Source organism: Festucalex cinctus, chromosome 8 (assembly GCF_051991245.1).
Source record: "Festucalex cinctus isolate MCC-2025b chromosome 8, RoL_Fcin_1.0, whole genome shotgun sequence".
Taxonomy (NCBI): domain Eukaryota; kingdom Metazoa; phylum Chordata; class Actinopteri; order Syngnathiformes; family Syngnathidae; genus Festucalex; species Festucalex cinctus.
The window spans coordinates 18,911,661-18,939,377 of NC_135418.1; the positions used below are offsets into that span (position 1 = coordinate 18,911,661).

The window sequence follows — 27,717 nt, forward strand, 5'->3', positions numbered from 1 at the left end:
AATACATGATTTAAACAGACAAACTTCTTCTCAAGTTACAGCTCTGGGCTTCTCTTAATGTCTGGTGGTGATTTTGTCCTAAACTCCCACCCCACCCAGCCTGTATTTTGCTATTTTGTGTTTGTTTTGTAAACTAGGATGTTTATGTGGAAAACGGGGCCGGGCGAATTTGTCGGCTGCGTGACGTCACTCCCGCGACAACTTGACAGCACCCACGGATTATTATTTTTTCACTCACTCACTTACCCACTCACTTACAGAAGTTTACATGTGTGAATGAGTGAATTAATAAGAACCTCCCCACCCACCCCCGCTCTCTGCGATTGGCTGGAGGGGTGTAAACACGGTCTTTCCACAGAAACGTCCCACTGTTTACAAAACAAACACAAAATGGCAAAATACAGGCGGGGTGGGGTTTAGGACAAAATCACCACCAGACAAGAGAAGCCCAGAGCTGTAAATTGAGAAATAGCTTGTTTGTTAAAATCCTGTATTTCAAAAGTGCCTTTTCCTGAGTGAAAACAGCAGGTCGGGCCTTTAAAAGAAAAAAGAAAAAAAAAAGGGCACTTTGGGAGGGAAAAGAGGCATGTGTCCTAGCGTTGGGTTGTTGTTGTGATAGAAACTGCTGCTAACGTGGCATTTCTTAATTTGTTTTGAATTTTGGCCTCTGAAGTCTGCAAAACAAAATGTTTTGTTCATTGTGGGTGGTTTCGCTGTACTGGCAATAACAGCGCTGTGTGGTTTATATTCCAGTGGTGGTTATGATGAAACATTGCAACATGTGTTGCAAAATAGACTGAAAAGGAACTAAAGTACTGATTATAATTTTACAAGGAGACAGACAAAACCGTGAAGGAAGATTGGAAGAAACATTTATTTGTTCTTTTGAACCACAGCTGTGCTTTACATGTATTTAACGTAGCTGAAGTTCTGTTTCTTTACAGTGCATCAGGTAGCCCCCTCACAAGGTTTCAGAGGTCACCTTCATCAAGTAAAAAAAAAAAAGAAAACAGCGTACATGTCAACACGAGAGCACAGGTGTTCCTGACAGGCTCTTGTTAGTTTGCTTGGCTCAAGAGCTTCTTGATGTCTCCCTCGATGTCACGCGTGAGGAACTTGCGGCTGTAGCGTTTGAAGGGCACGCCGTCCGAGCCGATGAGGAACTTCTCAAAGTTCCAGGACACGTCGTTCCTGCACACAGGGCTCCAGATGATAAACTTGGGGTCACCCATCAGGTGGGTGGGGTCGTCGCTGGGGAACGGGAGGCGCTCCCGTAGGAACGCGAATAGCGGGTGGGCGTCCTTCCCGTTCACGTCCACCTTCTCCAGGAGCTGGAACTTGGGCTCAAAGTTGTTCCCGGGTCTGACGTGCTTCAGCGATGGAAGGATTTCTTCATTCTTGGAGTTCTCCTGCACAAAAACACATCATGCTGGCATGTTAGGACAGCAATGATGCCATCAATAGTTGGGACCCCTTTTTTCCCCCAGACATTCATACATAAAATTTCTATTACCATTATGACAAACCGTTATGAACAAAACTTTTCTTTCTGACGCACATGATTTGTCAAACCACTGCATTGTGATAGTATAAGTCACTGTCCAATGACTCCCAACCATTGACATTTTCTTCCACTAGATGGCAAGAAAGTACTTCAATCCATTTTCTATACCTATCATCATAAGGATTATTTTAATAAACCATGAATCTAAATATGCAACAAAAAACCGGTTAGATTAGATTACTTTCTGGGAAGTGTGTTGAGCTTCCTCTTGACTACAGCAAATTCCCGAACAATGGTAATCTGCCAATGATTTACCAACAATGTCACTTTTCATGGCAGTTTAAGCATTAACTACATTGTAAACAGCAATAGCTCTTTTGTGTTTATGAGTAGTAAACATTGATAAATTGTTGAGTCATTTCCTCATTCCAACAGGTTAAACTGTAGCCTCAGAACAATTGTGACTGAATATTTGCTTTCTTTTGATATAATTTTGCAAACTAATACATTATGGATTTTTAATCCCTGAAATGTATTCATTAAAACACATTTTCCTCACTCATGAGCAGACATGCATTCAAATTATTTATATTTATTTTGTTTAAAAATCTCTTCCAGAATTTTGGGTGAAACAGTTGATGTGTTACCTACTGTACACCACAAATGCCAAGCCTTTATGTCCCGACAAACCTGAAATTCTGCAAATTCTCAGTTGAAACAACAAAATTAAATTATTCCCATGGAAAATTGCGCATTACTTAATCTAGAAAATGTGCGCTGTGTATGTTTAGATGCATTACTAGCAACTCAAATATAGAAGGAAAAAAGATATACAACGTTGTGACTCAGTTTTTTTTTTTTTGCTCACCTGGTGGCCAAACTGGTTGCAGGGTACACCCAGGATAACGAGCCCCTTGCTGGCATATCGCTTGTGGAGCTCGTTCATCTGGGTGTAATCCCTGGTGGTCGTACCTCAGAGAGACGCGACGTTCTCAATGAGGACCACTTTGCCCTGAAGCGAGGAGAAATTAAAAGTTTCTCCCGTTAGCAGCTTGGCCGTGAGGTCGTAGAATCCCATTGCCATTGCGGAGCTCGAGTGTGTCGCTTCTGACTAAAGTCTCTGCGTAAACCCGACTGACCCACTTCCCGAATGTCTGCACGAAACCTTGAGGTGTGCCGAAGATCTTCCATCATCTGTCAAGATAGTTCACCGCCTATCCAGAACAATACGTTAAACAAGTATAGAAGCCCCTTTATCGTGAAAAGACCTAAGTGGTATTCAATATATAAGTCGAGTGTGAATTTTTAAGATCTCACAATACGTTCAATATTTATAATAGGACAGGAATTTACTCTTTTCTTTTTTTTTTTTAAATAATCGTCGCTGTTTTGGGGTGTGTCTGTCTATTAGCAAAGCCTGTGCCGGTTTAAGTAAATGTCAGTAACAACGTCAGGCTACCGCCCAGAAAAGAGCACGAAAAATATAAAACGAGCTATACACTTGAACCAGAAACCGTTTGCAAATGTGTGTGTTTTTTTTTTAATGATAAACTGTGTTTTGCCGAAGAAGAAAAAAATACATTTTGCCATTGCACGACGGGAGATTTAAGGAATATAATATATTGAAATAGGTAATATTTAGTTGATATAGTTGGAAAATTACACATTTCAAGTGTTTATGTATACACTTCCACGGTGTAATGGCAGATAGTCCCTTAGCCCGACTGGTGACGTGTAATCATTGGCGCGAATTATATTTTGTAAGGTTTGTCTCCGTGAAAAGGTCGTCTGTGTGGAGGACCAGCGTTTCCTGGCAAACAGTTTATCAAGGTTGTATTTTCTATGATTTGGGAGGTCAAAAGCGGGACGTTGTTATAACGGACACCCGGTTGCTGTCGTTCGACATGACACGCTACCAGTTGTTTGGAATAACATATTAGCTACGTTATTAGCCTGGTCTTGTATGTAGCAAACTTTTTGTGTTTCTGTCTACCAGATGTTGCGGAAAAGACGAAGTTCGTCTGTGAATAATGGAGAGAAACACGCCCCTTCTTCTACTAGTAAGTTAATACAATATTACAGGTCTGTATTAAAACAATCTTCGGGCACATAAGCAAACAAAACGGTCGCAAAAAGTATAAATGCTGAATGCAATATCTTTTAATTGTTTTGTCTGTCACTATGTCTCTGGCATAGCTCGGTGGTTGTCAACCTTTTTTTCAGTGATGTGGGAAAGGCTCTCACCACAAAGCAGTGTTGTGCCATAAGCAGTGTTGCCACAGTTACCTTGAAAAAGTAACTTAGTTACTTTACTGATTACTTGGTTTTAAAAGTAACTAAATTGCGTTACTGATTACTTGATTTTAAAAGTAACTAAGTCAGATTAAAAGTTACTTTTTTAGTTACTTTCAGCAGCTGCCGATAACACCATCTCACATAAAAATAATGCAGTAGAAACGGAGTTCCAAATACTTTATTGAAAGTGCATTTTTAACATGAAAATAAAGTTTTTTTTTTAATGAAAAACAAAATAGGCAGTCTCTCTTGACTTCTTGTAACGTAAATACTTTTTATAAAACAAAAAATAAAAATCTATCCAGGTTGAAAATGAAAATCCCCTAAATTCCTCTATTGTTTGTTTGTTCCGCTATTCCAGTGTGTACACATGTATCAGTTTAAATATTTATTAGTAGTTATTGACAGTTATAATTGTTTTTTGGTTTGTTTGTTTTTTCTCTTCAAAATAAGGATCAGGAAAACAAAGGGTTGATAATTTAATGTTAAATATAAATATTTAACCTTTAGACAGACACCAACACAATTAAACAGAATATTTGCACATTGTGAAGTATTTCAGAAACATAAATTTAAGACATGAAATAAACCTACCGTCCAGCCAAAAGAAATATGAAGCCACCTTATGGAACAATAAATCTATCAAACACATTTTAACCACTTAATATATGCAAAAATATTTCCAAAAGTTCATTTCGCTTTTTAATCAACAATTTTTGTATTTAACAATTGTTTTTTCTTTTGTCATCACTTTCATTTTTGGTTAATGTATGACATCTTTTTTTGTTTTTTTAATCTGAGACACGATGATGACCACAGAATCACTACTGTTTATATTTTGTTTTTTGGGCTGTCGTAATCGCGGGCACGTCTCAGTTCTCCTATCTGCTGCTCATGCTAGTTGTAGACATTGACAGGGAGCCACAAACTGAGAAATGAGATACTTGCAGTGTGCTTTTAGCTTAGCTGGTGTGTTGGCTGTGGGACATACCTGTGTCGTTTGAATCCATGCATTGGATCGTCACGGGAGTTATTCTTTTTGGCTCGCGCGCAGTACCAACGCCGGCCCGGGACATACAAGTGCACCGAGAGGACTCGATAGCCATGGGAAATACCGAGATGTACGGCACCGGCTTCTGCTAACTGTCTCCATTTGTATGTTGTCACTCGTTGCGCGCGCGCGCGCCGTGTCGCGAGCACGGAAACACGGAAGTAGCTTGATTGGTGATGCTACTGAAATGTAAACAAAACAAGTAGAGCACGGCGCAGAACTCTTGCTATTGTTATGAAAACCATAAAGCCTCACTCGCAACCGATACGGTCGTTTAGCTCCCCTTGACGAACGATGGTTCGGTCGAATCGTTTTTTTGTTCCACCCCTACTGAAAACGTAACTTGTCTGACGTCACTCCCCCTGGCGAGAGGGCGGAGACGACCTCATCCCATAATGCTTCACGGACCAGTTGAGGATGGAAATAAATTATTTTTTTTACCACTTTTATGGTCCATAATGCACACTTTTTTTTTTGTTGTGTTGTGTGCCTGTTGGTTAATAAAACTAGTAGTAAAAGTATCATCACTTTTGTTTTGAATGTGCAAACCATTCATGACCAGACCATGGCTGAATTCAGTGTGGTGATCAATGACTTCTGCCTCATCTTCGTAGTTAGCAGTAGTTGTTTGTGGCTGTTACAACAGTGCGATAGTTTGCCTTCTTCATGAAAATGTGGAGTAACGCATTGATTCTCTGGACAGTAACTTTAATCAGACTACTTTGTAGAATAAAGTAACGCGTTACTCAAGCAACTTTTTTGAGTAACGCGTTACCGGCAACACTGGTCTGCACTGCATTCATGTCTGTACATCTGTTGAAGCCAATTGAAATACAAATTGCCTTCTTCCTCAAGCAAAGGTTTGGTTTATTGAGGACCCACAACGAAAACGATACGCATCCATCTGTAATCCCTCCATTCATTAGGGTCATCAGTGAGTTGACGACTATCCCCGAGACTGGTTACCAGCCAATTGCAGGCACTGTGCTTTTAATTAATAGACTTAGGTTAGGATTTAACGTGCCTCAATGGTAGCTTACCATCAGCAGTTAATGGCAAAATAAGGTTCCTTTAATTCAATCAGTAATACAAGCAATTGTATTGTCAATATCCCACCATACTATATGCCTATTTATTTTGTTTTGTTTGCGCACAGAGGCAAAGAAGAGTCGCACCACTGGTCACCAGTCGAAAGTGTCTGCGCCAGAAGAGACAGCTGAAAGTGATTTTAGCAAGATTGTACGAGAGGCGGGCGTCACATTGACTCATGGCAGTGCTTCCAACGAGATTGGTAAATTTGAAAATGTCTCCGGTTGTTAAAATGTAACCCACCATTCATTTGTTTGTGCCTCTATTGTATCGCTCTCTCTTCAGCTGTTGATCAGGTGGTGTTTCAAAAAAGGGTAACGCAAAAGCTACAGAAGAGTCCGAGGTACCCTGGTGTGAGTATACAATGCGTCAGTGAATGTCGCGTTTTTCGGGGGAATTTATTTCACAGAATGAGCTTTCTGAAACACAGAGCGTTGTTCAAATGTGCTGTTCCGTTATTTATAGTGCCACCAAAAAATTAGATCTGAAGTCCAGTGAATCAGGCAGTACAGATGGAAATGGTTTAAGCACATGCTGCTGATTGGTTTGCCGTGTTTAGAAGTTAATGGGAAGGGAACACTGAGTGGCGTCCGAGTGAGGGAATTTCCAAACACAACTGATGTTGACAGCAGCAAAGGCCTTCCTTTTGGATATAACTTCCATTAATATTGTTTGCAAATTGTCTTTTTAGTTTAAAATGGCTTAACTTAACTAGAATCCTGCGTTGCATTGTGGTCAAAGATATAATCCTGGTTGGTTATTGTGCCGTGCTGTGAATCATTGTTGTGGCATAAGGAAGCCACATGCTAAAATAGCTTCTTCTTCTTCTCATTTTTTTTTTTATTTTTATTTTATGCTTTTGGTTCATTACCGTCATCATCTTTTGCAGCAAAAGTATTTGCCAACAGTCAAAAGAAAGTCAACACTATTAGTGTACGGCGACATTGCGTACCACCAGTCCAAATTCTAATTTTAATATATACAAGCTGCACCTGAGGGAACGTCCCAGAAACAGCCAGACTTTGAGAATAATAAAAACCTATATTATGAAAAATATACTATTTGTTATTGATATGTTAACATGCACACAAACACACATTAAAGCATTGATCATTTGTCATTAACTTATTCACTTACAGCTATTTTTACTGAAGCAGTTGGATTTTGACTGATTTTGTAAGGCCCACAGAATATTGTGTTCTTTTGCTTTAAAAACATGGAACCTACCAAAAGAAAGAATAGTCTCTTCTTTCATCAGTAAAAAAAAATGTATATTTGTATCAGTTTCAGTTTTGCAGCAATTAGCATTAGAATATAGCCAAGTTTCTTTTTTTTTGTTTATTCACAAACCTGTCAAAAATAGCTTTTCTTTGGTAATAACTACCATTGCTTTAAGCGACCGCTTCAGGTCAGTAGCTGCATCAAAGCCTTCTGTGTGCTCTATCATAAAAAACAAAAACAAAACAAAACAAAAAACAAAACAAAAAACGTATAGCTACGTTTTTGGTAGGTAAGGACAAAGTATTAAAAAAACGTATTTACACGTTTTTGGGTTTGAATGAGTTAAACATCATTTGGCATGTGATTGCACAGATTGTGCAGGAATTCATCAGTGGACTGGAGTCTCATATTGAGGACGTAGACAGGCTTCGAAATTGTCTCCTTCCTTGTGTTCCAAGACTTCCTGATGATGACTCCAGGTGACTTTCAATTAATTCAACACAAAAAGGCCACTCTGCAGATGTACTGTATGTAACGTGTACGTTTTTGCAGCTGTGTCAGCTCCTTCCAGGAAAGCCTGCTGCGCATGCTGCTTGGCATTGAGATGCTTCAGGTACGACTGCTCCAAAAAAAATTATCTGAAAATGTGTTTCGGATGGATACGCATCACTGACGTCTGCTCTTCTCCTTGATATAGACGCACATCATTAACACGTTGCTTGAGAAACTACCTGAATATATGCTCAACAGGTCAGACTGAATATTACTGATCTCGCTATTCATTTCTTGAAGTAAATGTAATTATAATGGCGCTTTGTTCCGTCTCGTAGTGCTGACGATGCCGGGCTGAGCATTCCGCGCATTATCATCAACCAGTTCAAGTGGCTTGACAGAGTGGTGGAAAGCAAGGTAGTCATTTCTTTAAAGACAGCTTCAATTGTTTGCCCTGTGAACGTTCTAATTAGGCGCTCACAGATGCTGATTGTGCACTTCACGTGTGTGTTTAATGTAGGAACTGGCGGCCAAGCTCATGGAGCTGCTGGCAGTGGCACCGGTGGACGTCCAACGTGACATCATCACCAGCCTGCCGGAGATACTGGAGGACTCACAGCACAATGATATAGCCAGGGAGCTGAAGTATGTGCTGTCGATTACCAGCTGGAATCATAACAAGCTGCTGAATATTTGATACGTTGCAGTTCTTTACTTAAGGAGAACACTCAGTTGACTGTGGCTATCTTGGATGCTCTGTCAAGCTTGAACCTCAGCACCTCATTACTGACTGAGGTAACTTACTCAAATGCAGTTTGTGAATAGTCACTCTTTTTGTTGTTGGAGAATGTAAAAAGTTTCCGATATCAGTGTATAATTTATCATTTTTTAGTACCTCGTAGGGCGGCACGGTAGTCGAGTGGTTAGCACGTCCGCTTCCCAGTTCTGAGGTCTCCGGTTCGAGTCCAGGCTCGGACCTTCCTGGGTGGAGTTTGCATGTTCTCCCCGTGCCCGCGTGGGTCTTCTCCGGGTACTCCGGTCTCCTCCCACATTCCAAAGACATGCATGGCAGGTTAATTGGGCGCTCCGAATTGTCCCTAGGTGTGCGTGTGAGTGTGGATGTTTGTTCGTCTCTGTGTGCCCTGCGATTGGTTGGCAACCAGTCCAGGGTGTCCCCCGCCAGCTGAGATAGGCGCCAGCAGCCCCCGCGACCCTTGTGAGGAATAAGCGGTCAAGAAAATGGATGGATGGATGGATAGTACCTCGTAAAAAATAAGGCAACCTTCTTTATTATAATATAAATATTTAAGTGTTTCCCACTGTGTTTTTTTTCTTAAATAAATATTGGATTAGATTGTTAAATTATATGTTGCCTTGATGAGAATCATCTATGATGTCTTTATATGTAACTATTCCCTAACTGTGTGGTTGATGTTTATGATGATAAGGCCAGTTAAACGTTCACGGGATATGAATAAACTCAAATTATTTGAGCATATTGGTATGCATGTACAGTACCCCATTGGGATTTTTTTTTCTTTAAAACTGGCTTAAATATGATTTATGTCACCACACAAATATCAAGATATCTGTATCAATGTTTCAGGTTCGTGGAGCCGTTATGACCACCTTGACTGCCGTGCAACTAGAAGACCTGCCTGTGGTGGTCAAATTTATTTTGCATTCCATCTCTGCATCTGATGCATATGAGGTCAGAGTGCGAGCATTAAACAGCATGGTGTTTTTTTGTTTTGTTTTTTTCTTTTAAGGGGGACAAATCCCCAGAATGTTTTCCAAAACAATCTAATCACAAATGCCGCCATTTTTATTCGAGAATAATCATCAGTTTTGTGCACTACTCAAAACTTCAACCATAGAAAAAAAATCATTATTAATCTAATATCTTTCCTACTATATTGTTAAAAATTGAGCATTTGTACAGCTGTTGTAGAATGTGTGGCACAGATCTAAGTGTGAAAGTGGCCTATGAGTGTATAATCGTGTGAAATGAATTCATTTGTCGGCAGGTGGTGTGTGGGCTCCGTCAGAAGCTAGAACTGGAGCAGTGTGTTCTCCCTCCCGTGTTATCCCAGAGCCGTCGTAAGAGCAAAGAAGCAGCAACGTATGACTCACCCCCTTGCTCAAATATTATACATGACTCCATGATGCTTCTAAACCCTAATTACAATAAGTCTTTTGTGTGGATCAGATCCAACTCGACTACAGCAACCACTGGCAGCCAGGATGTCATTACACTGATCGTGGATGCCATCAAGTCAGCAGTGCGCTTCCAGAAAACCATCTCGGAAGCCTGGCTCAAGGTGCACAACCGTTCAGAACTGTTCTTCCTGTTTTAGTTAAGCAAAACCAACTATTTCAATCGCACTGCGCTTGTTTACTGTTTTTCCACAGGCAATCGAGTCTGTGGAAGAAGTGGAGGGCCACAAGGTGAATCTCATTTTCAAAGTCAATGAATGGGATACGGTTAACGTTTGTCGACACACGTGTAAACCAAGAAATAAAATACACTGGCACAACCTAATACAAAATTTTGATTGATGCTGTTAGAGAAGAATTTTTTTTTAAACAAATGTTAAGTACTCTTTAGTTTTGTGGTTGTCGTTTGTTGTTCAGTACTATATCATAGTAAAACACTGCCACGATAAAAAAAACAAAAACAAAAAAACAAACGTTGAATTAATAATTATCTGACCGTGTTAAACAAAACTGAGATTATTGTTGTTTAAGCGGAATCTGTATTTAAAGTATCGATTCATGGTTTTATGAATCGATATTGGGCTATGAAAAGGAATATCGATTCAATATTGATATTTCGTTATTTTAGACCCAGCTCTACACTTCAATATTCTTTAAAATATTGTTGTGCTTTTACCATAGCCTGAAAACAATAACACTTTTTATTGTGACAAAAAAATCAATACACAAAAGTTGTATTTTATTTACAACCTTTAAATTGTAAACTATAGAAAACATTTATTGAAGCTGTCAATGTTTAGACTTCCACCAGAAATGTGTTCTGGATTTTTTGGTGTAATTTGTCGTGCGTCACTATGTTACAAAATCTTGTTGCTGCTACTCCAGGTGATAGATCTTCTGGTGCTGTTCATCCTCCATTCCACTAACGCCAACCAGAGTCGCCGGGGAGCCGAGAAGGTGCTGAAGATGAAAGTAAGGACTGGCCTGATCTCCGAAGCGTTGCTGCAGAAGACCTTTAAGGCTAACAAGCAGGTAAGTACATTCATTGACGCATGACTGGAATGATTCTTTATTATTTGGTGTGTGCTTTTTCCTGAATTTAGGTCCTCCGGGGATATTTTGCATCCATCCTAGCTCTGGCTCAGAGTTTGCTGCGCTCGCCAGACCCCTGCGTGGTCCCGTTTGCCGGGCACATGTATCGGCATTCCTTCACTGCTTTTGATACATATTGCCAACAGGTTAGCACAGCATTTTTGTTTAAATATACACGTGTCATCTTTTTAAAAATATGAAATATGCCTCATGTCCTCTGTTGAAGGAGGTTGTGGGCTCACTGGTGACCCATGTCTGCAGTGGTGTCGGCGGCGAGGTGGACATGGCCCTGGAGCTGCTCTGCGGTCTGGTTACTGAAAAACCGACTGACATGGGACCGTATGCTGTTTTTGTCAAGGTCAGGCGAAGCTCGTTTTATCTGTCATTGCAAAACTGATATAGTTGAAAGGAAAGCAGAGATGCTTTCTGCCAAAGATAGTAGCCCCTCCCATTACCGATTACCTATATTATTATCCTTGATAAGGAGTCTCATTAAATTGCTACCTAATTTTATGGCAGTTGTTTTTCATGTCTAATTTTACATTGACTCAATTTAATAAGAATAACTACCGTAACAAGGATATTTTCTGCAGGGAATTTTGGACTACCTGGACAATCTCGCACCTCAGCAGATTCGCAGACTTTTCCATCTGCTGAGCGGGCTAGCTTTTGGATCACAACAAGGCTCACACATTCAGGTGTGCTCTTTCATTTCATTCAGAAGTGGGGTGGGGGTGGGGGGAATACTGCAATATTGTTATCATCACAATTGTATTATTTTCCCAAATTGTTCAGTCCTATTTGTAGTAATTGTTCTGTCGACATCCATTCACTCCCTCACTTCAGGACGACATGCACATTGTGATCCGCAAACAACTCTCCAGCACCGTGCCCAAGTACAAGCGCATCGGGATCATCGGCGGCGTCATGATCATAGGCAACATGGGGGCCATCGCGTAAGAACTTTTCCTCACTGATAGTTGTGTTTTTATTCGGTCCGTCCATTTTATTTCCTCATCACGCTCTATGCACAACTAGACCTAAAGCCGAAGGTGTTCAGAACAAATCGTTGCCACCAGAGACATTCAGACAGGTACAAGTTACTGTATACTTTGTTTCATTCAGATTTGTTTTTGTAGTGATTCATTTCAGTTCAAGTTTGGTGGACAAAATGTGTGTTTTCTTCTCTTGCTGAAGTTGTCAGCCCTGTTGGAGTTGGTGCAGTCCAGTAGTGAGACTTCACCTGAAACTGCTGCTTTGTACTGTGATGAGCTGGCCAATCTGATTCAAACATCCACTCTGGACCCACAAGTACAGGTAAGGAGGACTACTAAATCTTACAAACAAGAAATTATGTGTTTTGTGCTGCAAGTTCAATCACAATATACCATGCAAACGGAGTTCTGAGCAGTATTGTATTGGGATGACATCAGAGAAACTTGATGGGTGCTTTGCCGTGACATCTTTATTATTCTGTTGATGATCTCATCTTTGATCTGGAAATATAATAATTTGAACATGTATGCCTGAGTGCAATGATTGATGGTACTGCTGGTTAAAACAAGCAGAAGCAGAGAGAGAAAATAATTTTCTTCACAATAGCCATAATGCCAGCGTCTCTTTGCATTCAACCAATTACATTTCTTTATTCAGTGTGGTGTTTCTTCATGTGCAGGAAAAGATCTGCAACAGAGTCTTAGATGTCTTCCAGGGTGACTTTGTGGTGGATCTGGGTCCAGAAATATCGGGGTCAGTGATCAGCAACTGGAACTCAACTTCATCTGCGCCTTTTGACAATTAAGCCTTCTGTATTAATGCTATCCGGTTATGGTCGCAGGTCCTTCTCCTTCCCAGCCCGCGTCATGTACGACCTCGATCAGGATGAGAGTCAAGGAGGCATTGCCATCAACTTGATGCCTCTGCTGGCCAAAGACGTGCACAGCAGGGCGGAGCAGCGTAGTCGAGATAAGAAGGATAACAAGTTGGATAATTTAATGCCACCTCCTCGATTTTATATTTTACTGACAGTCAGTGAATTAAAAACGTATTTTTTTTTTTTTTTTTTAATCATCAGGAGTTCTCTCTGTTTGTCCCCATTTTTCCGCCTGCTGCGCTTTTGTGAGGAGAAACAGAACCAAGGAGACTTAGAGGAGATTGATGCATTACTGGGTGAGAAAATAATTATGGCGCATTTGTTAAAAATCTTTCTTAAATGTGTCTCATGTTTTTGTGATTCCAGGTTGCCCTCTCATCCTAACAGACATGGATGTGGTAGAAAAAATAGACAGCCTGTCCAAAGTGGAGAAGGAGTTCATCTGCACTCTGCTGTTTCACACCATCAACTGGTTCAGAGAGGTAACTGCACATGGAAAGGTTTCTTGGTCATCCATTTGATGACTTGGATTCTGTATATCCCAGCTGACTTTGAACAGGAGGTGGGATAGTAAAACAAAAATTGATACTTATTCTCACTTATGGACAATTTGAAGTCTTACAAACCTCACATGAATGTTTTCGGAATCAGGGAGGAAACTGGACTGCCAAAAGAAAACTCAGAGAGAACAAGGCCAGTGTCGAAATTTAAATCTCAAACCGCAGAGCTGGGAGGCAAACATGCTAGCCATGAGTCCACCATGCTTCCTCTTATAGAGTACATAACAAATAGTGTTCTCTCGTTTATCGCGGGTGTTACGTTCCAGAAACTACCTGCGATAATGGAAATCTGCGTTAATTAAAAAAAATAAAAAATCTTGTTAATTATATATATTTTTTTCGTTTGTTTTTTTGTTTTGATATGATTTTTACTCTATTATAAATTCTTTTTCATTCATGGTATGTTCTTTTTTCATTTACATTCATTTTTTTCCATTAAAAGTATATATTTTTAATTTATTTATGACAGTATACAGCACGGTATATATATATTTTTTTATTTATTGTATATGTTTTTTTTGTTTTGGTCTGATTTTTAGTTTATTATGAATGCTTTTTCATTCATTAGTTTTTTTTCTATGTACTACTACTTTCTATTGTTCTATGTCATTTTTCCCCATTAAAAGTGTGTATTTTTTTCTTAATTTACTTGTTATACAGCACAGTATATATTTTCTATCTCTGGAATACAATGTCGTGGAGCGATGGATACCGTTGGAAAGGTCTCTTCGAGACGAATCTGCAGGTGCCTGTATGTCCCCGGTTGGACGCAGGGTTTGAGAGATATGGCCGCGTAGAGACCAAAAACAAAAAGCACATTGTGTAAAAAAATAAAAATAAAAAAAATAATAAAAAAATTCTTACAATATTGTGGCATAATAGAGACTATATCACCAACTCTAGTGCTCTTATTTAGTGAATCATAGGTCTTAAATTGACTAAATATAGCCACCACTTTAATTTTAACATCTTCAAACTAACAGATATACTGTCATTGATGTCAAAATTGTCGACACGTATAGCCTGTCACCATACCGGCTGTTGTGTGTGTTGGCAGGTGGTAAATGCATTTTGTAAGATGAAGGACAAAGAGATGAAGATGAAAGTGATGACCCGTCTGCAGAACATTACCTACCTGCACACCCTGTTGGAGAGGGCTCTAGCTGGTGCGCATCACATACACGGTATTGACTCTCATTACAGGCCTCAGTGAGTTTTAAAATGACACTCTTGCTTTTAGGTACTCCTGGCTATGTTCCCCCTGTTGCTAATTTTGATGGAGAGAGCACAGACATGATTGTACCCAGCACCGCTGCTCCTTTGAATAAGACAAAGAAAGGTAAGCAAACGGCACTGGAGATATTTTATATTATTGCTCTATTATTTAAAAAAAATGGGGAAAAGGCACTGTTAGGATGTCTGTTTGAATATGCTTTCAAGATGCTTCTGGAAAGAAGAGGAAGGCGCCTGGGAAGAATTCCTCTCAAGGCAGTTCTCCGGTGGAGGACAAGACGGAAGAAGATGAAACACAGCAGGTGAACAATGAATTCAAATTGTATTCCAGTATTGACTTAGTGTGCGGATGTTTTTGAATCCTGCCTTCCTTAGCTTTTATGTCAATGAATGGGTTGGAAGCGAAGTCAGCCTAAACTTGCGACACAAAAATTGGTCAAATTTGAAGTGAGCACATTGAGTTTAGATGATCACAGTAAACAAAATCAACAACAAAACAAAAACGTGACTTTAGATGTAGGCTTACAAAGTAACTAAATTTGAGTAAACACACTAGAAATAAAAATGTATACTTTTCTTGTGCTCTTGACTTGTGGACCACTATAAGTAATGAGCCTGTACATGTTCTTAAAGGAGCCAGAGAAGGAGAGGGAGAAAGAGAAGGAAGCCCGACAAGGAGTCAACCTGACATCCTACAGGCCATTTTTCCGAGAGCTCGATTTGGAGATTCTCAGTGTGCTGCAATGTGGCTTGCGAGCCCGCTTAACGCTGGACTCTGATGTTGGCGCCAAGGTGAGACCTTTCCAGTGGGACCCCAAATTTAAATCCAAAACGCATGTATGTAGCACACAGTGTGTTTTGAATCTCCTTTAGGAGAACAAGGAGGTTCTGTTGGGCCCGGCAGAGCTGGTTTTCCTGTTGGAAGATATGCTTCGCAAACTGGAGTTTCGTCTGACGGCCGCCCTGGCCAAAAGAGTGCCTTTTCTCAAGGTGCGTAGCTGTCAGAACAACAGCACGCAAGTAGACTCCACAGGTCACAGCATTAAAGGGTATTTCCAGCAAGCCATCAATTCTTCAATAATCATTTGAAGCAAAACAAGTTCTTGCTGCAAGAAACCGTGGAGGAGGAGGGGAGGAGAAAGGAAAGAAGGAGGGGGGAAAAAAACAAAACCTGAGATGGTCTCGAACCGGGGACTTGCTGCTTACAGAGCTAGCACACTACCAATATATTATTCATTCAGTTAGGTTCAAAAGTGCAGAAGTTTTACTTGTAGTTTACACAAGTGTCATCCAGAACCGTGGGATTTTAAGACAGCCAATTGTCATTGCAATCCAATTGACTGCTTTGAATTCATTTGGACAGAATGTTTATTGACAAAAGTCTACTTTTGTCACTGTCCCATGGAAGTCTCAGAGAAAGTGGGCATGCGTTTAGTCCGCAGAGGTGGTGCGGGGGTGGGTCCGCACCTTAGGACGTCACAGAGTACCAACACCTCGTTTGCTCAGGTTGGGAGGGGCTGCTGCTTGGAGAGCAAAATGACCTAGAATTTCTCATAGAGGGGCGACTGGAGAAAAACACAACTTCCATCATGTTTTTGGTTAAGAATTAGCATTTTACACGGCTAAAAGCTCAAAAAAAAAATTGATTTTTCATGTTACTGTCTCTTTAAATACACCTGGACTACCTAATCACATCAATTTACCAGAGAATATAGCACTGCAAATAAATAGTAAAGAATATTTTTGACTTGAGTTTCTCTTTAAATCTGTGAAAATAAGACAAAATGACGTGGTTATTAAAGTTATGTGAAAAAACGTTTAATACTATTTTACAGTGATATATATACTGGACTGGTACCTATATAGACAGCTAGATTAGACTTTCACACAAAGCTATTCTTCTCTATTGATTGTCAATTACATGGTGATAGGTGAGGGCCGACAAGAGCATCGGCTTCTCTCACCTGCAGCAGAAGAGCCCCAAGGATGTAGCGTCCTTCTGTGTCCAGATGCTGCCTGCCCTCTGCTCTCACTTGGAGAACTGTCACAACTATTTTCAGGTAGAAAAGAAGAGACTGGGATTAAAAATGGATATTATTTCAACTCTTGTCTGCCCTGTTCTGTCGCGTCTTTTAGACATTGCTCTCTGACAATGACGGTGTTGTGGACGGCCCCACCACAGATGCTCAGGAGCACCAGTTAATATCTTCGTGCTGCCAGCTTCTCCTGCAAGTGTTCAACACCATCTTTAGCTGGTGAGCAGTAATTCACACGAGGGATCAGCGTTTTGTTTTGTTATTTTGTTTTTTTTTGTTTTTTTCCCTCCTGCTTCAGGGCTGCATTAGATAAGTCACTCTCGATGTGTGTTGCTCATTCTAATGACAGGTCTGGATTCAGCCAGCCCGACCATCGGAGCTTACTGAAGAAAGCTTTGGGAGTTTTGGCGGGTCGACTAAAAGATGGAGGAGCCGAGTTGAGCCTGGAACTGCTTGTTAAGTGAGTAAGAAGGCTTACAAATTAATGTTGTTGCTCATATTAGTGCTTCCAATTTCTGGAGTATTTGAATAAAAAAAAAACTGTTGTCTTATGAGTGTTTTTGTGAATCAGAACTAAAAATGTCATTATACAGTGATTTTTAATTTACATTAAATACATATTGAAATGCTAATCTTTTTTTTGTTGTTGTTCTCAGACACAGCTTTGAATACCTGCTGAACTTCCGCAGCACCATTCCAAATCTCAGCTCAGCTCTGTGCCTCTCTCAGCTTTTGTCCACTGTTTCCGAGAAAGGAAACGCTGCTTCTTATAGGGAGCAGACTGGTCGGTTTTACATGCTTCTAGCAATTCAATCACCTCCTTTACTATCAAGCAGAATTCCATGATGATTGGCTAGTTGTGTATTTTGTCCACTTAGCTTCTCTTGCACGGGCCTTCCTGAGCCAATCATGGGTGACAGTCAGTGGTGAAAAGCAACGAGGGACCAAATTCAATGAAGCGCTTCACACGCTCCTTAGGTAGGTCAACTTAACATTATCAGAAACACCATAAAGAAAGTTCATATTTTGTCCAGAATGACTTTGATAACTTCATTATTTTTCTTGTACAATCAATACATTAATACCTTTTTCCACTTGTTGACTGAAGATGACATCACCTGTGCTGAGGAAGTAAGTAACGACCAATCATGGCTCACCTGTTTTCTGGGTTTGATCAGCAAACCGAGCTATGATTGGTCGTTACCTACTTCCTCAACAGGAAGTGGAAAAATGAGTTTTTAACTAATTTGCTCCCAAAAATGTATCAATATGTTTAAATGTTACCATGCTCCCAAAGACGTATTTATACATATTTTATGTTCGTTTTTTTTATTTTTTATTTTATTTTTTTTATGCTAGACCATACAGACGGCTTTGATGCAGCCTCTGAACTGATGAGAATGGTTGAAGCAATGGTAGTTATTATAAAAACGGCCAACAGGTGGAAGCAGAGTATAAGAGAGCAACCAGGTCCACATTTTCCCCACAGTTTTAAACAGATTTGTGAATAATAATTTAACTTAGCTTTATTCTAATGCTAATTGCTGCAAAACGGAAACGGATAGAAATATACTTTCCATGTTTTTATACTAATAGAACACAATATTTTGTGGGCCTTGCAAAATCAGTCAAAATCCAGTAAAACAGCCGGGAGCAGGGAATGGCAGGGAGTGAATGAGTTAAATGTATAAATTGTCAATGACAAATAGTGAAGATATTATCACATTCATTCTGGAAAAAATATGAATTTTTTTACTGCTAAAAATGGCTCAATGAGTCAAGTATCCCTTTAAGGGAAAGTCTTTCCATCTTTGTGAAGATGGAATTTTTCATACAGCTGTTGTTGTATTGGGTGTCATTATTAGATTGATCTTAATTTTATGTCTCTGAAAGGTGGCAATTGTAATCAGATAATAGAGAAAACTGTTTTGGTGTATCAGTTCAGCTATACAAGCTATGATCTTAGTTTAGCTTCTGAGTAAATGTTCATTGAAGCCAGTCTTAACCCATGTTCTTCTTTCCGCAGTATTTACCTGGAACATGTGGACGATGTTCTAAAGGCGGTGGAAGAAATAGCTAACGGAGGTTTCTCTCAGATCATCAACGCCTCGAAAGATGAGAGCTCCGCCTCCTGGCCGACGCTCAGCAGGTAAATAAGTCATCATCATCGTCGTCGTCATCGCAGTCAATCCTCTATGATTTATGTGAGGTTGCATTTTCCACTCTCGTCCCAAAGGCAGACATTCCTGGTCTTCTATAAAGTTTTGATGGCAGAGCTGGAAAAATCGGTCCGGAAGATTCCGCCTGGCAAAATCAGTGACAACAGCGAGGTCTGCCACTAGATGTCGCACTAAACAACATATCCTTGTGCAGTCGCCAGCCACATTAAATACACCATATCGAGCTGTAGCTAACATTCTGCCTTTCCAAAAATAGTCGCACACTGATCACTATAATTACCTGAGTAGTTAATCAATACCTTTCGGACAGTGCCAATCAAAAATGACTATTTGTAAAGTCACAAATATTGATACTCATACTAACTGCATAGGTATATCTAATCACTTATGCATGTCCTCTTCAGGCCCAGAGCGAGAAGCTGCTGACATGGAACCTGGCAGTCCGGGACTTTCACATCCTGGTCAACCTTGTCAAGGTGTGTCCAATGTTTGCCTTCTGCTGGCTCGTCTCTATTTGTTACTTTTATTTTACTTTATCCTTTGTCCATTCGTTCATTTACATATTTTGGTCTCTAACCCTGTCAAACAGGTGTTTGACTCGAGGCCTGTCCTTAACGTGTGCCTTAAGGTGAGTTTGAGCCTCATGCTGAGTTATAGTTGAATGTTCTAAAGGAGATCTTGAATATATAAACCTTTTATTTTCTTCATGGCTAGTATGGACGTCTTTTCTTGGAGTCATTCCTGAAGTTGGGGATGCCGCTGCTCGACTACAGTTTTAAAAGGCACAAAGTGTGTATGAGATGACGCCGAATAAACATTAAGTAGGAGAACATTAAAAATAAAAAAAATGTGTTGAATGTGTCTGGTGTTGTCTCCTTTCTTAGGAGGACGTGCAGAACCTGTTGAAGACCTTCCAGCTCAGCACCCGCCAGCTCCATCACATTTGTGGACACTCCAAGGTACATTATGTTGTTACACTGCCTGGCCACCAAAAAAACAACAGAATTTACTGACAAAAAACAAAAATTACAGGGATAAAATGACCGTCCGGACTAAAACGTTGACAGTTTTTGTTGACTAAAACTAGATCAATAAAATTGTTTTCTTGGGCTAAAATAAAGACTGAAATGCTCGATTTATAGTCGACTAAAAATGGACTAAATGAAAACGGGATGAGGTTGACTAACTGATAAAAACTAAGAAGCGGGATTGAAACTGGACTAAAACTGAGACTAAATTTTAAAAATGGTGAATAAAATTAACATAACTGCACATAAACAGTAAAGAATATTTTTGACTCGAGTTCCCCTTTAAATCTGCTAGCCAAATTCAAAAGTAGTCAACGTGATGTTTTGTGAAAATAAGAACATTTCTACAAAATGACGTGGTTATTAAAGTTGTGAGGAGAAAAAACATTTAACTCATTCAAGCCCAAAAAACGTGTAAAAACGTTTTTGATAGATGTCATTCACTTCCCAATGACGTGTTTACACGTTTTTTATTTTTATGCTAGAGCATACAGAAGACTTTGATGCAGCTTCTGACATGAAGAGGTGGCTTAAAGCAATAGTAATTTAAAAACACAGCCAGCAGCAGAGTATAAGAGATCAGCCAGGGCCATGTTGCAACAAGCTCTGTTTGTCAGCGTTTTAGCCAGGAATGTGAATAATAATGAATCCTAGCTATATTCTAATGCTAATGGCAGCAAAATGGAAATGGATACAAATGTACTTTTTTTCCTGACAAAAGAAGAGACTCTAATCTTTCTTTTTGTAGGTTCCATGTTTTTATAGCAATAGAACACAATGTTCTGTGGGTCTTGCAAAATCTGTCAAAAGGCGATTTCTTCAATGAAAATGGCTGGGAGACAATGAGTTAATACTATTTTACAATGATATATAGCTTGACGGGGTACCTATATAGAGAGCTAGATTAAACGTTTCATACAAAACCATTCTTCTCTATTGATTGTCATTTACATCCGTACCGTGTCCTTGAATATTGAATTAAGCCACCTTTTACTTGATCCTGCATTTACCGTTCACTGCACCCAATCTGCCCACGTATTCCGTAGTCCAGGGGTTACCGTGTGGACTCTAGTGGTCAATCAGTGTATGAAGAGGATGCCTCATGCTCTGTGAACCACTTTTTGCTGTTTGAGCCCAATGAATCGTGACTTTGTGCACTTAGCATATGACTGTGCCATCAGGGGAGAAAACAACTTAATTGGTGACCACATGGGAGTGAGTACTGCTCCCACAGGATCACATCACCAACCTCTCTGTGATGAATCTTATTTTCATAACCAATGTCTCTGCAACCAAATGCTCATCATGTCACAGTTGGTTATTTTTTTCCAAAATCACATTTCTTGCTGAAAGATGATTTTACACTATAATCCTTCCGGAATTAATTATGCATTGCAGAGTTATTGATCCAATTTTAGTTGTTACAACAATCTCACTAGTTTAATACTTTCAATTCCTGAATAGGAGGAACAGCTTTTCTAGTTAAGAAGTGAGAATTTGCCAACCTAATTTCTTTGTTCCATTTGCTTCATCCCCCACACCTCTTTGGGCCAGACAGTCTATATTGAAAGATCTAACGAGCAAAACCTTACCTTGGCATATTCCACAATACTCAGATCCACCAGGACACAAGTTTGACCAACCACGTTCCGGCCTTGAAGAAGAGTCTTGAGCTGTTTGTCTACAGAGTGAAGGCCATGCTCACGCTCAACAATTGTCAGGGGGCCTTTTGGATGGGAAACCTCAAGAATCGCAATCTGAAGGTTCAGCATCATCTGACCTGTATTGACTCGGTGGACTGATCTGATAATGAGATGTTAATGTGCACCTGTATGCTACAGGGTGAAGAAATTCTTTCTCAAAGGTCACAAGAAAGTGAGGAGGAAGAGGAAGAACAAGTGGCTCCACAGGGCCAATCGGAGGATGAGGTATTTATGAACACTTTCAACTTGAAGGGATGGGCTGAACAAATTTTGAGTTTAAGTGCCTTTTTATTTGTTGTCTTCAGTCTGAAATTACTAAATTATGTATAAGACAATTTTACATTTGAAAATAAAATATTAAATGTAAATTTATTTTTATTTAGATCTCTAGAATTACATCTTTCAGTTTTTCTTGCCATTTTGGATCCAACACCACTTAAAAAAATAATAATAATTCAATCATCAAATTATGAAAACTTCAGTCTTAATTACAATCTTGACAAATAATTTCTTGATTTGCTGATCAATTTTCAGGTCCAGCATGTAATACTGGCACTAATTAAACCAACCCAATTGTGCTTGATTATACTACATCAGTGTTGACCTGACTTGAACTGATTGTTTACAACTGAAGGCATTAGTAATGTTTTCAATGTGGATTATTACGGTGTGTTTCACAACAGCAGTTTGATGTTTTTAAGAATTCAAGGCACATAATGTAGTCGGCTGAATGGACCACTTGAACAAACGAGGTCGCCATGCAAACAAGGGTGCCGAGTAAGCAGCGTGTAGCTTAAAAGTTTGGCTGGAGTGAAGTCGGACTACATAATAGAGCCTCCAGCTATTGCTGAGAAAGTCTTGCCAAAGCAGGCTGCTGCAAGTAAAAGAGGCTAATGTGCCTGATAAGATATCAGGGTTATTTATTACGCCGTCCTCTAAGCAAGTGAATGGTATTTTGTCAGTTCCCAGACTCTTATCTGCCGTTTATAACAATTTACATGAACACAGCGTTATGCAAAGAGGTTCAGAATGTCAGTTGTGTGTTTCCCTTAGGAGCAGGACAGTGACGCCGAGACGAAAAGGAAGAGCAACAGAGAGGAGAATGATGATCAGAATCAAACAGATGACTCTGAAACATACTGATACTTCAACAAATCTTTTCAGCACTTTTTCCAACAGACATATGTGTGGGGGTCACAGGTGAGCTGGAGCCTATCCAGCTGAAACTGTCAATAAATATGTTCATAGTTATACTGTTTACAGTCAAACTTCTCAATAATACTGTTTGTTCACAATGATATTTTTATGTTGTTTTAAAAAAAAAATGTATTTGTTTTTCCCCAAAATTAAAATGTTACTTGTTTCTATTGTGATTCATTGTATCCTTATCCACATATGCACATTGACTGACATTGTGATGCTTCTGACACAAAACAGTTGAGTTTGTAGAATGCATAACTACATGGACTAACGTTAACACTGATATCTTTGCTTCTTCCAAATCCCATAAATAGGTGCAGGCGATTGCAATCCGTTTTTATTGACATTTGGAAAAAGTGCAAATTTGCCACAAAGCATGCCATAATAGGCAATGACAATGCGCAAGTAGACAAAAAAAAAAAGACCACGAGTATTGTAAAAGCAACAATAATAAAAAAAAAAAAAAAAACCTGCAAAAATATCATTGCAAAATATTACGTTTTTTAAGACGATACGTCACATGACAACACTTAAAACTTTGTTTAAAACGTAAAGTAAGAAATTCCTAAGTTTCCCTCTTGGGTGCTTCATATTTATTTAATCAGAAGTATACGTTTGAATCTTAAAAAAAAAAAATGCATGACACGTGGGCGAATGAGTTTAGAAGAAAGTGCAGATGCCACAGTTTCATGCTAATGAGCTCTATAGCTGTCAGCTTTGGACTGAACCACTACACATTCACGGGGTAGCTTGCGGTAAATATGTATACATTACTCACCAAATTTATATCACAATACAAACGAATAGCAGCTTGTTTTGTAGTGTTAACATACTAATAACGTTTGCTTTTGATGAATAGTGATGTCGTTCTTTAAGAAAAGGTGTCTGTCTGACCACCCCCCCTTCGAAATTGAGGTGGGTGGTCTATCCAGGAAGCTTATCCAACTGTTCGGGAAAACCACCGTAAACAAAGTGTCTTTTTCTGAGTCTCTGAACGGCATTTCCAACCGGACTACCAAATTTAACACCTCTTCTCCCCCTCGCTCGCCCTTGTAGCTGTCGCATGAACCTGCTGGGCCACATTCGCCGTGTCGAAACCGGAAGAGGACATTTGAGTCTCGACAGATTTCCCCAATCAAACAACCTGCAGTCAGCGCCGGTGCTGCTTTACCGACGACATGTCTGAGTTATTTCTGCTGCTCCTCATCGGCATCTTGCTGTTGTGCTTGCTGGCCACCATGGGGGGCTACCTGATCTACTCGGGCCTCCTGGCGGACGTGGACGTCAAGACGGGACCACCCCCGATTAGAAATGTTACATTTGCTTATAAATTCAAAGAGGGAGCCTACAAAGACTGCGGGGCAGCCTGCACAGAAGCGTGCAGCATTGGACCGAAGCAGAGGATCATCGGTGTCTACTATGATGACCCCGAGCAGGTGCGTGGGTGTGTTTGTGTTTGTGTTTGTGCGATGATGACATAACACCACAGCACTTTCTTTCATGATAAAAGAGCATCTTTGGCAGGATTTTTCTTGGCTCAAAGCCAGACAGGGGCCGTACCATTATGCCACGCCCCCCACTACCTCAATATTATATTTACGTTATACTAACGATTAATCGAATAGTCTGATAATCAATCAGTCAAAACCCTTTATTTACCCATAAATTAAAACTTAATAAGAACGTGATCTCATTTTCTGCCCAAGAAGGCGGAGCACAAGAATGTCATGACAGTCAATGAGTAAGCAAATATACAATATATAAAAGAATAAAAGTAGTACTACTACTAGAAACAGAAAACTGTTGATGGACTACCAGTTATCCAGAATGGAGTACAGGAAATGTGCAACAAAACATCAGCAGACGACCAAATCATAGTCCTAATTACTGTAAATATCTGTATGAAAAATACCACTAGGCCATTACCATTAAAAAAAAAAAAAAAGATTAAGTAGTACTGCATGATGATGTTCCTGTGCTGTTGCCCAAACCAAGTAATTGAAAGTTGTTTGTGAACTATAAATCTCATAATGTCAGTAAATATGTGTGTAGAAAACACTTCTAGGCCATACATACAAAACAAACAAAGCAAAATCAGTACGTATGCCAAAATGTCGCAAACCGACAACCCATTGTATTCAGAACTTCATGGTCAAAGTTCCGTCCTATTTTAGTCTATTCCTTTTTTCAATAAGTGAACCTTTGTAACTATGTAATTAGCAAAAGTTCTATGGTTTTATCACTTGATGATTGGATGCTAATTAACTTCCTCTTATAAAAGAAAAGTTTGCCCTTGAGGGATTAACCATAAAGGCAAATCGTTTTTGAGAAAAGCAGCCTGGATGATGAAACCGGTCAGCTGTTAAATGCCACGTTGCACTGTTGATATTTTCCACCCTCATATGCTGGCTGCGGGCTGCCTCACTTTGACTCAAATGTTGCAAAGATGCAAACAGAATCTTTCCACTGCAAGAGAGCTGTCAGACAGGAAACGCACACTTGACTCGTAGCAGTCCAAACAGAGGTAAATAACACGCACCCGGATGGGAGCAGCGGTTACACTTGAGAGCATTTAGTACTTAACAAAATGTATGAGGCCACCACAAAATGTAAAGTTTATGCCACAGCCGCTGTAATGGTTAAAACACCAGTATGGAGAAATGAGATTGTGAGGGTCTTCTTGGAATTGTTGTTTATTATTATTCTGCTGACAAATGAATCACTTTGTTTTTTTTTTTTTCTCAAGTCTCAACATTACTCAAAATTTTTTGGGGGTTGGGGGTCTCCCCCCCCCCCCAGACACGTGTCCTGGTGAAAATTAATGTCTGCAGCAAATTATGCCGTCATGGTTTGATAATTATCTGAATGATTTTCCAAGAAAAAGGGTGCAGGGAAATGGCTGTAATCATCACAATTATACGTTTCTCACATTTATTGTATTATATAAGAGAAACAAAAAATTTTGATTAAAATGTCAAATTCTTAACTAATTCACTCCCTGCCATTTTCACTGAAGCGCTTACTGGATTTTCACTGATTTCGCAAGGCCCGTAGAATATTGTGTTCTATTACTATAAAGACATGGAACCTACCAAAAGAAAGATATTTCAGTTTTGTAGCAATTAGCATTAGAATTTTGCTAAGTTTCATCATCATTTACAAACCTGTTGAAAACACTGGGAAAAAGAGTTTGTTGGACATGGCCCTGGATGATCTCTTATACTCTGCTGGCACCTGCTGGCCGTTTTTTGGTAATAACTACCATTGCTTTAAGTGACCCCTTCAGGTTAGAAGCGCCATCATTATGTTCTAACATAAAAATAAAAAATAAAAAATAAAAAAAAACATAAAAAACGTATAAATAGGTTTTTGGGAGTTTAGGACAAAGTGTTAAAAACGTATTTAAACGTTTTTGGGTTTGAATGAGTTAATTGAGCTCACTTCACAACCAGCTGCAATTTGGCAGCAAATGAACAATTCTTCAAAATAGACGTTATTACCACTCACAGTTTAATTTTACTGTCAAACTGAACATAAAACAAAGATAATGACACATTTTCTATTTAAAACAATATAGATTTGCCTTATGACAGTCTGTTCAGTTTTCTTTACAATTCTTTACAATTTATTTGCAGTGGACCGCTTCAACTTAGGTACCTGCGGATTCATCTATTTGCCAATCCTGTACTTTTTTGTTGTTGTTAAAAATACCTTTTTGGCAGTGTATCCCCGCATGTTCATTTTTTTTTATTGGATGAAAAAAAAATCTGCACATTTCTAATAGGCGTCTAATTATAGGCAGGTTTTTGGTATTTGCAGGCTGGCCTGGTCCCCATGTCGTTACTGTTTGTTTTTATAAAGTACGCTATTGTAGAATGCTATTTTACTTTTTAAATATTACGCTAAATCATCAAAACATCAAGGACTCACTTATTGAAGTGCTGTAGTCTGAATTGAAGCACAACATGCTGGATTGATCACATGTCTTTTATGAGGCTAATAAAGTCATTAAACATTGTATGCCATCCGCAACATATGGTCATGTTGGCCGTTTGTCGGCTGGAAATTCCTTCTCAACTGATATGGAAGTAATACATTAACACACTCATGACGAGTTATGCAACATGGTCAAACATAACACAATATTAAGTTGCTGTATGTTGTATTTCGACATCAATAATCACAGTGATACGCTGTTGTGATTATATGTTGTGTTGGCCAACTGTGTTCCAAAACAAACATTTTTAATCTCAGGAGCATTGTGACCTAGTCTATCTATCTATCCATCCTTTTTATTCGCCAGCTGGAGCCTATCACAGCTGACTTGTAAGCGAGAGTAGGGGCACTTCCTGGAGCGGTTGTCAGCCAATCACGGCGAGGCACATACCGACAAACAGCTGTTCGCACTCACATTCACACCTATGGACAATTTAGAGTCTTTACGTTACCAAAGAAGTGTGCTTATGGAATGTAAGAAGGAAGCTCAACTCAAAATTTGAATCTGAACATTTTTGACTAACCAGTATTTAGCTATAAACAAAACAAAACAAAAACAAAACAAAACAAAAAAGGGAGAATTGAAGTTTGATGTGTTAGCGTACTTTCAGTCCAAGCTAATTCGTCTAAAAGTTGCTCACAGGGGGAAACTTTGCGCTCAGCTTCCCAGTCAGTGTGTCATTGGAAAGGTTGAGCGTGTGAGTCAAACTTAGGGAAAGTTGTGGCCACAGCTCGGAGCTTTTTTCGAACATTTCTGCTGGCGTCACCATTGTTGGATACTCTGGAGGGGATCACAAGGATGCTGTTATGTGATTATACGCGCCGCCACGGCAACAGTATTCCATGACCCGCTCCCGACCGGGTTCATTTCTAAATGGGGGGGGTGCACACAGCTGACTTCTAGGGGAATTGGATAAACAAATCACAGTCTTGTTGCTCTTGTCCTT

General features: G+C 39.6%; 3 protein-coding genes across 4 annotated transcripts in view; 2 read left to right on the plus strand and 1 right to left on the minus strand.

Annotated features, from left to right (window-relative positions):
* Positions 1–855: 855 nt before the first annotated feature.
* gpx1b (glutathione peroxidase 1b) lies at positions 856–2,667 on the minus strand. The gene is made up of 2 exons (XM_077530206.1): positions 2,373–2,667; positions 856–1,409 (listed from the first exon to the last, which is right to left on the minus strand). The coding sequence occupies exons 1-2, from the start codon at positions 2,586–2,588 to the stop codon at positions 1,059–1,061; spliced, it is 567 nt and encodes a 188-aa protein (XP_077386332.1). The 5' UTR covers positions 2,589–2,667; the 3' UTR covers positions 856–1,058.
* A 563-nt stretch (positions 2,668–3,230) lies between these two features.
* On the plus strand, positions 3,231–22,937 carry fancd2 (FA complementation group D2). 2 transcript variants are annotated; one of them, XM_077530532.1, is made up of 44 exons: positions 3,231–3,334; positions 3,501–3,564; positions 6,007–6,141; positions 6,225–6,292; positions 7,533–7,639; positions 7,713–7,773; positions 7,858–7,910; positions 7,991–8,069; positions 8,173–8,297; positions 8,360–8,447; positions 9,259–9,363; positions 9,680–9,774; positions 9,862–9,973; positions 10,065–10,100; positions 10,755–10,901; positions 10,973–11,107; positions 11,188–11,319; positions 11,555–11,659; positions 11,808–11,917; positions 12,000–12,054; positions 12,159–12,278; positions 12,637–12,710; positions 12,799–12,942; positions 13,036–13,130; positions 13,201–13,316; positions 14,452–14,560; positions 14,635–14,733; positions 14,835–14,929; positions 15,261–15,419; positions 15,501–15,617; positions 16,559–16,687; positions 16,764–16,882; positions 17,013–17,123; positions 17,320–17,447; positions 17,542–17,641; positions 18,690–18,812; positions 18,900–18,993; positions 19,248–19,319; positions 19,433–19,471; positions 19,558–19,632; positions 19,728–19,802; positions 21,488–21,634; positions 21,713–21,799; positions 22,628–22,937. In XM_077530532.1, exons 2-44 carry the CDS (start codon positions 3,501–3,503, stop codon positions 22,715–22,717), a joined length of 4,329 nt encoding a protein of 1,442 aa, XP_077386658.1. In that variant the 5' UTR covers positions 3,231–3,334; the 3' UTR covers positions 22,718–22,937. The 2 variants fall into 2 exon arrangements, with proteins under 2 accessions (XP_077386658.1, XP_077386659.1); XM_077530533.1 differs by lacking the exons at positions 3,231–3,334; positions 3,501–3,564; positions 6,007–6,141; ... (3 more) ...; positions 7,858–7,910; positions 7,991–8,069 and having other exon boundaries at positions 8,230–8,297; positions 8,373–8,447.
* A 753-nt stretch (positions 22,938–23,690) lies between these two features.
* The window catches only part of tex264a (testis expressed 264, ER-phagy receptor a), a 59,583-nt gene continuing 55,556 nt past the window's right edge, over positions 23,691–27,717 (plus strand). Inside the window, exon 1 of the mRNA XM_077529850.1 lies at positions 23,691–24,210. Coding sequence (XP_077385976.1) covers positions 23,953–24,210 — 258 coding nt within the window. The 5' untranslated portion in view covers positions 23,691–23,952. The remainder of the gene's footprint in view (positions 24,211–27,717) is intronic.

What these genes read in the sequence shown, in the direction of transcription:
- fancd2 (XM_077530532.1), top strand. Translation starts at nt 3,501, where the DNA reads ATGTTGCGGAAAAGACGAAGTTCGTCTGTGAATAATGGAGAGAAACAC. An exon ending in GCGCTTCACACGCTCCTTAG is followed by an intron (nt 17,642 to 18,689) that starts GTAGGTCAACTT and finishes TTCTTTCCGCAG; the next exon opens with TATTTACCTGGAACATGTGG. An exon ending in AGGGCCAATCGGAGGATGAG is followed by an intron (nt 21,800 to 22,627) that starts GTATTTATGAAC and finishes TGTTTCCCTTAG; the next exon opens with GAGCAGGACAGTGACGCCGA.